This window comes from Entamoeba invadens (assembly GCF_000330505.1).
Source record: "Entamoeba invadens IP1 unplaced genomic scaffold scaff_1105074726209, whole genome shotgun sequence".
Taxonomy (NCBI): domain Eukaryota; phylum Evosea; order Mastigamoebida; family Endamoebidae; genus Entamoeba; species Entamoeba invadens.
Window position 1 is genome coordinate 9,955 of NW_004440269.1, and position 11,783 is coordinate 21,737.

Consider the following 11,783-nt stretch of genomic DNA (forward strand, 5'->3'; position numbering starts at 1 on the left):
AAATTGAAAGATACACACGAATCATCACTCATTATATATCCACCCGAGTCCGAGAAGGTCGTCGAAGTAAAATACTGTTACTCGGTCTTTAAAAATGGAAATATCAAACGGAATGGTTCTTTTATGGAAAAGTATGGTTCTCAAGTCAATATAGGAGAGATAGCCGGAATGGGGAAAACATCTCAGCTCATTTGTTTGAGATTCACCGATGACGAGATTGATAATCCGGAACGAACAAGCACTTCAGAGGAGAAAATTGACAATGATATCAATGATAAAACAGATGGAAAAAATACATCTAATGAGCAAGAATTCTTAAAAACGGCTAAAACGCCAGTCTACATAGATGACGACATTCCAAAGGAGATGAAAAAGGAAACAACACCGTGCAAAAACAGCAAGTTGGAAATGATCAATTTGAACGAATTTGTGAGGTCGAAGGACATCTTCCAACAACTGGGAAACTGGGTTGGAATGCGATATGGCGGAGTTGTGTTCGACAGTGAGGTTGACGCGATGAACAGTTCAACGTTTAATAAAAAACTCTCTGGTAAGAGACATTTGTATGTAATGCTACAGACAGAAAAAGGCAGGATAATTGGTTTATACGTATCAAGTAAGGTCAAACAAGCTGATCAAATACAAACCACTTTCATAGTTGATGACAAACATTTTTTGATCGAGTTCGATGGGTTTGAGCTGAAACGATACATAAAAGGCAAAACACGACGAGTGATGTCGGTTGAGTCGCTGAACTCAAAGTATATATTCGAGCTCAGTGAGGGGTTTTCAATCCACGAAAATGGTGAGGTTGTTATTTTCCCAGAGGAAAGAGTTGGTGAGAATTACAAAGGAATTGGAACAGTGGAACATTTTTTTGGTATCAATAAAGACGAACATGTAAAGATAGAAAGGGTGATTGTAATCGAAATGGGTGGAGACGAAACTGAAGTCACCAAATTTTACGGCGAGATGATGAAGTGTGACGTTGCGGTTGAGAGTTCTGGTAAGTGGAATGATTTGAGTCAGGGAAATCGACTACTAATCACAAAAACTAAAATTGTTGAAGGGCAAAAACACACATCCGATTCAACACAATTGTTTGCCTCGATAAACGAGGGGAACTTTCTTGATTTGTTTTCAAAGAAGATCAAGAGCAAAATGTATAAAATAGTTTTTGACTCGTCTGATATGGACTTGTGCGCAAAGGTGATCAACCAAGTCTTGGGAAAGACGAAGAAAACCAGCGTCTTTATGGAATTGGAAAATGGGTTTATTTGTGGTACCTACCAAGAAAGTTCACCAATCCCACTTGGCATTACCGAAAAAACATTTGTTTTCTCGACTGCTGCATTTGCATTTGTCGTGAAAAGCCCAACCTCGCAATCGCCTTTGTTTTTTGACAAAGTTTCCTCGAATTTGTCATACACCTTGCGGCCCGACGATAAAATTGGTTCTTTGTCGTTTGATATGCTTTTCACGATTAAGTCAACGGGAGAATTTTATGTGCAAAACAGAATGAGGGATGCTTTCAGTGGCTTAGGCAATGTGGAAAACTTTGCAGGTGTTGCGTATCCCCAAATATCCAAGTTGAAGTCGATGGTTATTATTGAGTGGTACTAGCTATACTTGTGATCATTGAAAAATTTGTATTATTTCACCAAATTTCAAACAAAAAGGCTCAAAATAAAAACTTACTTTGGAGCAACCTTCTTTTGGTTCGCGACAATACGATCGCCAAGGTTGATCGCAAGTGATTGTGTTTTGCTTCTAATCCTGATCCACCCAGATATTTTACCATTTACCGCTTCAGCAGAGATGTTGACAAGCGCGTCCTCGTCGAACAAATTCTTTGCATAGAAATTTGCAGACAAGAAGCCGATTGAGTCGCAAAACATGACGGTTGGTGTGATGCATTGGAGTTTTGCGATCGAGCTGACAAGGAACGCGTACTCCTTTAGGTCTGTGAGCTCGGTGTCGATTGGGATTTTGTTTTCCCACTCGTACTCCATCCACTTTTTCTGATAGACTTCTCTATCGCAGGGGCAGGGAGTCATCTGGTCAAGGTACTCGATCCTGAGCTCATTCAAAATGAGGTTGGCATCGAGTGCGTGATGTGTAACGTTTTTGTCTGAGATGTCGTAGTTAACATACCCACTGATAACACCAACCGTTGTCGCGTCAACCTTAACCCCGAGTGTCACTCTCACAAAGTCGCCCGGACCCAAAGTGACTGGGGCAGGCTTTGTTTTGACAGACATACCACCGTGTGGGATTAATTCAATGTTAATGTTTTGTAACGTGGAAGGAGTCTGATTAATAACCAAACAGTCCAACGTGATATCAAAGTGTGTCACGGTAACAACAGCTTCGATATAAAATGGGTCCGAGTATCCAGTGAGTTGGACAATGTTATTCAATCGCTCGAGTTTACGACTTTCTTTGATCTGTTCGATTCTTGAAGTGACGTCTTCCACTTCCTCATCGTCATTCGTACTGAACAATTCGTATCTAATTTTCTCATCAATTTGTGTGGTTTCCGTCTTATCACTGATCTTGGTTTTGTTCTGCATCTCGGCCGTAATTTCCTTCTCGATCTTTTCGCTCATCTCAACAACATTCTCCCCCTTCCCACTCAGAATTCCAATCGCCAACTTAACGCGTTCTCTCACATCTTCTGGGAGCTTTTTAGAACTCTGCTTCTCCACTTTCAATATCTCGATAATGATCTGCAATGCTTTAGCACGCATTTTGTTTCCAGTCGCTCCCGTAGTTTTTAATACCAATTTGATGACCCCACCAGCAATCACAGAAATGACCATCCCATCCAATTGGTTGACCAACTCTTTCAATCCTGAAATAGAAAATTCGTTGACCAGTTGTTCTTGAGTTTCAGTTATATTACTTGTTGCACTTCCATATGATCCATCAGCGAGAATGACACTTGTTGAGCTGTTTGTCGCCTTTTTCTCTTCAATTTGTGGTTCTGTTTCTTGAGTCTGTTCAACAAACTGCTCCTCTACTTTCTTCTCGACGATCAACTCCTTCAACGTTTCAAGCACATTTTCCTTGTCTTCCGCATACTCGCAGATCATCCAAATTACACTTCTCATCGTCTTGCTTTCTTTCACCTCAGAAATCAATTCAAGCAACTTCTCAATTGTGCTTTTCTTGTTTGCACCTCTGAGTCTCGTCTCAATATACCCAAGTACTTCTTTCGCCAATTCTGGCTCTTTTAACGCCTCAAACATGACTTCATCAATTTCAATATTCTCGTTGACTTCTTTGCACTTCTTTAATGCAGAGATAACGTTGATAACATACTCGTTGTTCTCTCTCACAGACTCTTTCTTCAATGCAGACGCAATCTCTCCCGCATTCCGTGGTGCAATCATCCCAATCACCATCGAAAGAACGTCGCCTCTAACGGCGTTGATTGTGAGCATCCGTAATAACTGAGCAACGCAATTCCCTTTCACCACCTTTTTGTATTTATTCGCAATCTGCTTAATTCGTTGGACTCCCGTGATCTTCACGTTCACATCAGAAGTCGCGCAAATGACGTCCACAAGTGTTTCAACACTTTTAACAACAGCGTGAGCATTCCCGGTGACCATAGGGAACAAACTCGCAGCTTCATATCTCACCATATCAGACGACCCCGTTAATAGCGCTGAGAGTATTTCAGTGTACTTTCCTTTATAAGCTGGCGTCGACTTCTGAATGAGTCGAATGAACTTCAGCACCGTCATCACAAACAGTTCGGAGAATGTTGTGATTTGTTGTGCAATCGAGACCAAGAACTTCAGTGCAAATTCCGGGAGGGTTTGTGTCAATACGGAGAAGATGCACACGCGCGCCGACGAGTCCTTTTCTTCCTTCAGTGCTTTTCTCAGTACATCGCCGCGTGTTCCAGCAGTGATGGGTCCGTCAAGTAAATGTGTCCGATCACATTCGCAGCCGCCTTTCTCACATAGACGTGTTTGTGTGTCATATTGTCGACAACGGCGTTGACCAATGGTTGTAAAATGCCACGTTCACTCACATGACACAGAAACTTCAAAGTGACGCCTCTGATATATTCATTCGGGTGGTTTAAGTCCTGTAAAAGACCGTTGATGGCCAAAATCAGTTCCGGTTTCAATTGGCCATTTTCCGTCTTTTGAATCGATTCCAAATAGATGAGGACAAGTCGTTTAATCTGGTGTTCCGGGCATGGCATAGCCATTCGAATCACTTCCATCAGCAATTCGGGATGGTGGTCACCATTCAGTTCCGCTGTGATGATTTTCGTCAGTGCAGAAATTTTGCTTTTCGAGACATCACTCCTCAATGATTGTAAGACGTCCTCCGCTTTGAAGTCGCGATATGGGTTGTTCAGAATAAGAGTACTCACGTCCTCCATGGTCTTGATTTTCGAGTTCACGTCTGTTTTGTCATCTTTTTGAGTTCTTTAATGATTGTAATAATTGTGATATTGGTGTTCTTTCCACCACCAAATCGGGAGATTATTTTCTTTTATAATAATTTGATTGTTTATTTTATTAGAAGTATTCTTTTGTGTTTGATTATTGTTGAATTGAGTATCAATTTAATACTTTCAATCTCCTCGTTTTTATAGTAATATTATAAATATTTAAACCATATGTTTTTAATTTATGATAAGGCAAAATACAATATAATAATAGATAAATTATGGTTAATAAATAGTACATTTTCAACACCATTTAATAACTTTAATAGTTTTAAAAAGTACAGTGTTCAAAAAACAAATTCTATATTAAAGAGTAAAAAACAACAAAAAAATACTAAAAATCAAGTCACAACAAAGTCAATCGATGATGAGCTCAGAGATCTTCCAGTCCTCATACGAACCGTTTGGGAGACGTCTTCTGATGATAAAAGGGATTTTCTTTTCTTTAAGTTCTTCCATAGCGATTTGGAGAGGGTCAGTCATTCCGTTCAAGTTAACGAAGACAGGGGCGTTCATAGAGATTTGTAGAGCTCTTGTTCCAAGTACTCTTGCCTTCTCGTATTTTGTCATGAACTTTGTCGTTGTTCTGTCGTTGCCTTTAATTTCCTTTGTCTCGACGTAATTGTCGATTCCAAGTTGTTCGTAGTCGTCGATGACGTTTTCTTGGTCTTCGGAGTTTTCCTCTGAACTGTAGTCGACGTCCTCGTTATTGTCTATATCGTTGTCTGAACTCATTTGCTTTAATCAGTTCGAAAGGGTTTCTCATTTTTTTCTTTTTTTTGTCTCAAATTTCTTTGGTAAATGTTTTATGAATTTTTATTGAACGCTACAAAGAACGTTAATTTAATTAACGTTATTTAAGTTTTATAATTGTATTGTTTTATTGGGATATGTGTCAATTATTTGATTGTTTCCCCATTTTTAGCCTTATTATTTTATTTAAAATAATAAACTTTTTTAAACGGGAATATTATTTAATAAACTCGAGATATCCCGATTTTATACCTCTGAAATAATTTACAATGATATTTTAAAATGCAAATAAAATAAGTTCGTTAATTAATAATTCTTCAAAGTCCTTACTTTGTGGTAATTCAAAACAGTGATATTGTTTTTGCGTCTTATTGTGACCCACATAGAAAAGAAGAAAAATCGATGCATATAACAAAATCATAATAAAAATTACTCACTTCTGTGCGGCTTTCTTCTCTTGTTCGTCTACCTTCTTATTAAGCTCGATAGCACACTTCTCAAGGGCGTTGTACCAGTCAAGAGTTGATGAGGAAGTGACGACATTGACCAACCAACTCGGGACGTACCCGTTAATATTCGATTGTGTGATAGTGTCATAAGTGGTGTACAATCTTCCATTCTTATCTTTAAACTCTCTAAATATAGTCGCACAAAAGAGTGTAGTTGCCCGAGTGAATGTACTATTTTGAGCTGGATAGTCTGGATGTTCCGAAGAGACGTCGATGACAAGTCGAGCGTCTGTTTGGTTCTCCTTCACTTTCTCAAGGCCTTCTGGGCCTGTGATTCTTCTGAAATGGACAAAATCGCGTCTTCCAAGGACAAAAGCAACTGATTTAGTTGTGATGTGATGCATAGAATATCCCTCTCCAAAGTCTTCGATTTGTTTCATTCCATCAACTAATGATTCCCACGACACTCGATTCTTTTCAACAAGAAGAGCATCTATAACACATTGAAGTCGTGTCGGAATAATAGCGTTGATCTTAAACTTCTTTATGCCAGTCTTCTCATCAATTTTGTAAAACAAATTGGCGTTCTCCTTCGACCCGCATGGTGTCCAATCCCCTTTCGATCCAAGTTCAGAGAAGAATACTGTCTCCTCCGCTCCAATTTCCTTCTTCATCGCATCAAGCTGTGCGGCACTGATCTTCGACCCTTTAGACATCCTCTTCTTTTTACAGTTTTTCTATTTCTTTTATTCATCTCTTTTCGATCTCGCTCATCATCCCGTTTAATCGCAAGAGGCCAGATGCAAACTCGGAAATTGTGGAGATCGCTTGAGGAAATATGTTTCTTGTCTTGTCAATTTAACTTTTTCATGGTTTTTATTACTAATATCCATAGTTGAGTAAAGTAAAAAAACCAACTTCTGGTGGATAAGGTTAATTATTGAGGATTTTATTCCACATTTACCCAAAATAATTACATCAAACATACTTTTTTTCTTTAAGTAACAATACTACATTTTTAATTTATTTTATCATTATTTGTTCTTATACAACATTTTGTTGTATAAATCCAAATTGTTGTCAATAAGATGATAACGTGGGATTTATTTTATATACTTATTATATATTAAATTATAAATTAAAAATGTTTTTAATTAAAATTAAATATAAAAATAACTATAAAATATAGTATCGGAATAATTAATTTTACTATATTAAATTATTAATAATTCAATCAAAAAATTTCTTTTCGAACTCATTGAGTGTCTCGACAACAGCTCTTGCACCTTTATATTCCTTTCCACCCCTTTTCAACTCATCGAAAAATATACTATCAGAGTAATCAAAATTTTCTGGCTCTTTTGATACGGAACGGTCATTTTGCGCAGCTTTTTTCCAGAACTTATGGAAACTGGTGAGGCAGTGTTTGAATGATGCCATATTATCTTCAAAAAATTTCATGAACTGTGGGATATACCTTTCAAACCCGAATGCTCTCAACGAATTGATGATTCGTGTTACTCTAAAGAAGTTGTGTTCGTTTGTGTTGAAGTTATCGAATCGCTCTAAACGCATTTTTTTGTTTGTGTTAACACGAATTTCCCCCTTTTCAAGGTCGACCAATTCGCCCCCCAAAAAGTCGAGAAACATCTTATAAAACCTGACAAACCGAACTGCAACCGCGGCGTCTTTGCGCATCTCAATAACCTCATAGGGGCTAAGTGAGAAACTGGACGAATTGAACATTGATTGTCCAAACGTTGGAAACAACCACTGTATGTAGTCGTGTCTTATTTCCATGAAAACGTACCTTTTTTCGTTGCTTCGGTTCATCAATTCAGAGTAGAACTGGTCGGCAGTCCACTTTTCTTCGGCACATTCCAGTTTTGGAATCGTCGCTTCTGTGTTTCTGTAAAATTGCGAATTCCTGTCATTTTTGTGCCTTTTATCCTCAGTCTCTCTTTCTGTTTCAAATGATCCCGGTGAAGATTTTCGTTCTGCGTCGTCACTCATTTTCTCACTCTCAAATGATTATTATTTTTGATTTATTTGACAGAAAGTATTATAAAAAAATAGAAAAGCAAATAATAATTTTATAGTTTTGTTATAATTTAACTAACTCAAAAACAAATCAACTTTTTATCTCAAGTGCTGTCTTTAAATTCTCGAGCCTCTCGACCGTCTGTTTAACTGTTTGTACGTCTGACCCGTATTTGTTTTTCTACAAGTAATTATCCAAACACCAACATACAAAAAAAGACAAACCTCCGTTTCAACTTGTTCGTAGATTTTATCTGCTTTGCTCAGCAATTTTTTGTTGTTCAATTTCGTTTTTTCCTTCTCATTTTTTTCTTTTTTGAGTTTTTCAATCTCGGAGAGGAGAGTGGCTTCTTGAGTTTTCAGTGATGCGAAGCTTTCCGACGCGAACGCAATCTCCAGTTGTGAGAGGTCCTCTTTCAATCTCATAATTCCAGACTTATATTGCCTGATCCTGTCGTTGAGTAGTTGAAGTTCTTCTTTGTCAATCTCCGTCTGCCTCGTCATCTTTGACGTCAAAAAGTTATACTCGACCTCCGCATCGGTCAAAACCCTAATATACTCATTTTTTTTCGTTTTTGTCTCTTCTTCTGTTTTTTCGATTGTGTCTTTCAGTCGCTGCGTTTGTGTTGCGCCACTCTCTTTTCCTTTTTGGCTATTCGTTTTACGCGACATCGAAATTTGAGGTGTTGAGCTTCTTGTTTTTTTTTAAGTTTTTTTCTCTTTTTATTTAACCATTTGGTATACTTTGAAATATCAAAAAGAAACTATAATAATCAACATTGTATTTATTATAATAGTATTATTTATTAAACTATTTAATTTTTTTTTGAAAAAAATAATCAATAAATCTCATTTATTGATGATTATTGCAGTTGGTCGTACTGTTCTCTTTTTTATACATTTGATTAACTTTGTGATTGTGACAAGCGTTTTGTTTTCGACTGATGAATTTACAAAATTCCCGTCTTGGAGTGTCGGGGTGTTTACTGTCCAGCTTTATTCTGTTGTAGAATCGTTACTTCAAATTTTCCTTTCAATAAAATTATTTAACCATTTAACAAGAAAATTGTTAACTCTTTTAACTCTGATTGGATTACTCAACGTTCCGCTCCTCGTAATTTCACTTTTCTCAATGTCTCAATTTCCGCCATTTCCCACGAATCGGCGTGTGACAATATTTTTCTTTGCAACAATGACAAATCTCATTCTTATGATCGAAGCTTCCATTTCCATTTTTTACTTTTTTTATGTAATCATCTGTTTTATCATTTTTGCGAATAAGACGTACCGTTCTGCCCCTATAGACCTATCAGATTCTCCATTTCCATTTTCAAGTCTTCCCAAGGAAGATACAATAAACGGGGAAATATTGTTTTCTATTGCGCCAGGCTCGACAAACCATTTTAGGAGGCGTTCTGTCTTTAATGATGTTAAACAACTTAAAGATATGGGGGTCAATGAGATTGTATCTTGTTTGACAACACGAGATTATGAGAGGCTCGGAATGAACACATATGAGGGGCTTCTCTTTGAAAACAATATCAAATTGGTCAAGTGCCCGATCGTTGACTTTTGGATTCCAGAGAGTGTTTCACTCTACGACAAAAAGGCTTTTGAAGTCTCACAAGACGTTTTGAATGGAAACAAGGTGTTGATCCATTGTAACAGCGGAAAGGGGAGGACTGGTCTTTTTGCAGGGGCTGTTTATTCCAAAATTCACCCAAACAAGTCGGGAAAGTGGTATATTAAATATATTAAAAGTCACTTAAAAGGCGCGTTTGATACTTTACTTCAAAGACTGTACTTCAAAATGTACATTGCACACTTGAATTGATTGATTCGAAGATTTTTTTGAGTCTTTTTTTAATAGTTATGACAACTTGATGCTAAATATAAGATTATTTTGTGTAACAAAAGAACTATTTCTTAAACATATTTTAAATTATTTTTAATTTAATTGTTATTTAATTTTATTAAATGCACCTGTTTTGATAAAATTGTTTCTTACTTCTTTATCATTATTATTTAGTTATTTCATCTTTCTTTTTACTAGATCTAATTATCAAATAAAATAATAAATTATTAATATGAAAATAGTTCAGTGTAAATTATCATTAGTAAAAATAATATGAAAACTAAGATGAGAAGTGTCTACTCTTCCCCAAAATAACAAAAGCCTCCTCACTTTGATTACAAAACTTCCATTTTTCAACAATAAACACAAATGTAAAACAAATTCTAAAATAACCAATAAATAAACTATAAAAAATACCATATCTTTATTTCACTTTCACCACGTCAAAGTCAGATAGTTCGTCTGGAACTCAATAACAGTTAATGTCCTCACCAAAGATAGGCATGAAGCTTGTTGATGAATCCTTTCTCTTTTGGGACAAGCAATTAAAATTTGTAAAACGAATTGGCACACTATCGGAAAAGTTTTCCGAAGAGATGACTTCTCACGCCAACTTTCTTGAGGAATTTGTTGTGTCATTAAACCCAAAACCAGTTCACATTGGTTTGTTTATTATTATATTATATATTTATTATAATATTATTATAATATTATCATTATATATTATTATTATTATTATACTATTACTTAATAGTTTGTTATTTAATTCATATGGTGACAAGAAGATATTCCATCATTCACAACAATTATTGAAGGCTTTAGATCTATTTGCGACACCTTTGTCTTTTTCCAAAAGCAGGTTCAAGACCTTTTAGTAAACCCAACAAAACTTGTCAACTCAAATCTCGAGATCTTCAAAAAAATACCAAAAGACTCGAAGAAATCTCAGATTGACGAAATGACAGCTTTTCAAAATCACAAGATTGACGAATACCTCAAAGTCCAAACGCCCCTTTTTTTCTTGGATTATTTTACCATTTTCACGTCGTTATATCAAGTTGGATCTACTTATTTGCCCAATACATCAAAATATTCAGAGATCTATAACCGAACGGTGAAGAACAATCTGAAACAAAGTGAACAAACAACAGAGAAGAATGTGATTTATCTCCAGCCATTAGAGAACATATTGCAGAACGAGAGTCGTACAAATAGGCAGATGCCGAGATCCATAGAAGAACTGATAAAGACGTTATATGTCCGAGGGGCATACACGAAGGGGATCTTCCGCGAGAACACTTTTGCGAACAAAGAAACCATCGATAAACTCACTTTATCGATTGGGTTTTTGGACATGACCGACCAACCCCCAGAAGTCTGCGCAGCGGTGTTAAAGAGTTACTTCCGAAGTATGCCCGACCCATTAGTTGACATTGAGACGGGTAATACTATATGTGAGACGTGGGAAGACGATAAAAAATTTGGTGTGAAAGAGAAACTCCTTGGCGCGAACGCGCTGGTCCAGTCGTTGAGTCCCGCACACTTGTCCTTGTTCAGAAATGTGATGAAACTTTGTTTTAAAATTCATATGTACAAGGACGCCAATTTGATGGACGCAAAGAATCTGTCGGTCTGCATCGCACCTTCCCTCGTCAGACTCGCGGAAGAAACGTTCGACAAGACAAAGAAACTCATTTCGTTCATCGAGTTTGTCATCACAAATTATCCAAATCTCTTCCCCGACGACGTCGATAAGGATTTGTATCGGAGAACTTTCGCACCAAATATGATGAGGCCAATGAGAGCTGCAGACACCAATGGAACCGATCAGAAAAGCTTGTTGATACAAGAAATGAAGGCTAAAAACTCAAACGACCCAACTCTGTGTTGCTTATCTCCACGTATCAAATTTGACCAAGCCGATAAGAAGGACACAATGAGCTCACTCTCTTTGGTTAGACGAAAAACTATCACGTCGAGACCCGTCAATTGCCAAGTCGATTTCAACGCGAGAAAACACTCAAACAGCATTTCAAGTAAAACACAAAAACGAGACGATTTGGGCGAAAAGAAAAATGAAAAGGACGACAGCGGGACCGACTCCGATAATACTGTTAGTCCCATTAAAAGTCCGAGGAGGGACAAGCCGGATCACCGGAAGTCGAAATTGTCTGCTTCTGTTGTCGCTTTCACCAAGAAATTGCACAGAAAG

The 11,783-nt window shown here is 37.1% G+C and overlaps 8 protein-coding genes across 8 annotated transcripts; 3 read left to right on the forward strand and 5 right to left on the reverse strand.

The window, feature by feature from the left end:
* Window positions 1–12: 12 nt before the first annotated feature.
* EIN_489940 (hypothetical protein) lies at window positions 13–1,623 on the forward strand (the record flags this gene model as incomplete). Its single annotated transcript, XM_004255658.1, has 1 exon — window positions 13–1,623. A coding segment is annotated over one exon (1,611 nt), but the record flags the coding sequence as incomplete, so codon positions are not given.
* A 71-nt stretch (window positions 1,624–1,694) lies between these two features.
* On the reverse strand, window positions 1,695–4,405 carry EIN_489950 (coatomer beta subunit, putative; the record flags this gene model as incomplete). The annotated part of the gene is made up of 2 exons (XM_004255659.1): window positions 1,695–3,878; window positions 3,953–4,405. 2 exons carry the CDS (start codon window positions 4,403–4,405, stop codon window positions 1,695–1,697), a joined length of 2,637 nt encoding a protein of 878 aa, XP_004255707.1.
* Window positions 4,406–4,831: 426 nt separating this feature from the next.
* Window positions 4,832–5,209, reverse strand: EIN_489960 (DNA-directed RNA polymerase I, II, and III subunit RPABC2, putative; the record flags this gene model as incomplete). The annotated part of the gene is made up of 1 exon (XM_004255660.1): window positions 4,832–5,209. One exon carries the CDS (start codon window positions 5,207–5,209, stop codon window positions 4,832–4,834), a length of 378 nt encoding a protein of 125 aa, XP_004255708.1.
* A 451-nt stretch (window positions 5,210–5,660) lies between these two features.
* On the reverse strand, window positions 5,661–6,392 carry EIN_489970 (hypothetical protein; the record flags this gene model as incomplete). Its single annotated transcript, XM_004255661.1, has 1 exon — window positions 5,661–6,392. One exon carries the CDS (start codon window positions 6,390–6,392, stop codon window positions 5,661–5,663), a length of 732 nt encoding a protein of 243 aa, XP_004255709.1.
* A 514-nt stretch (window positions 6,393–6,906) lies between these two features.
* On the reverse strand, window positions 6,907–7,689 carry EIN_489980 (hypothetical protein; the record flags this gene model as incomplete). Its single annotated transcript, XM_004255662.1, has 1 exon — window positions 6,907–7,689. The coding sequence occupies one exon, from the start codon at window positions 7,687–7,689 to the stop codon at window positions 6,907–6,909; it is 783 nt and encodes a 260-aa protein (XP_004255710.1).
* A 118-nt stretch (window positions 7,690–7,807) lies between these two features.
* EIN_489990 (hypothetical protein) lies at window positions 7,808–8,388 on the reverse strand (the record flags this gene model as incomplete). The annotated part of the gene is made up of 2 exons (XM_004255663.1): window positions 7,808–7,897; window positions 7,942–8,388. 2 exons carry the CDS (start codon window positions 8,386–8,388, stop codon window positions 7,808–7,810), a joined length of 537 nt encoding a protein of 178 aa, XP_004255711.1.
* A 187-nt stretch (window positions 8,389–8,575) lies between these two features.
* On the forward strand, window positions 8,576–9,550 carry EIN_490000 (hypothetical protein; the record flags this gene model as incomplete). The annotated part of the gene is made up of 1 exon (XM_004255664.1): window positions 8,576–9,550. The coding sequence occupies one exon, from the start codon at window positions 8,576–8,578 to the stop codon at window positions 9,548–9,550; it is 975 nt and encodes a 324-aa protein (XP_004255712.1).
* A 503-nt stretch (window positions 9,551–10,053) lies between these two features.
* On the forward strand, window positions 10,054–11,783 carry EIN_490010 (hypothetical protein; the record flags this gene model as incomplete). The annotated part of the gene is made up of 2 exons (XM_004255665.1): window positions 10,054–10,234; window positions 10,357–11,783. Coding segments are annotated over 2 exons (1,608 nt in total), but the record flags the coding sequence as incomplete, so codon positions are not given.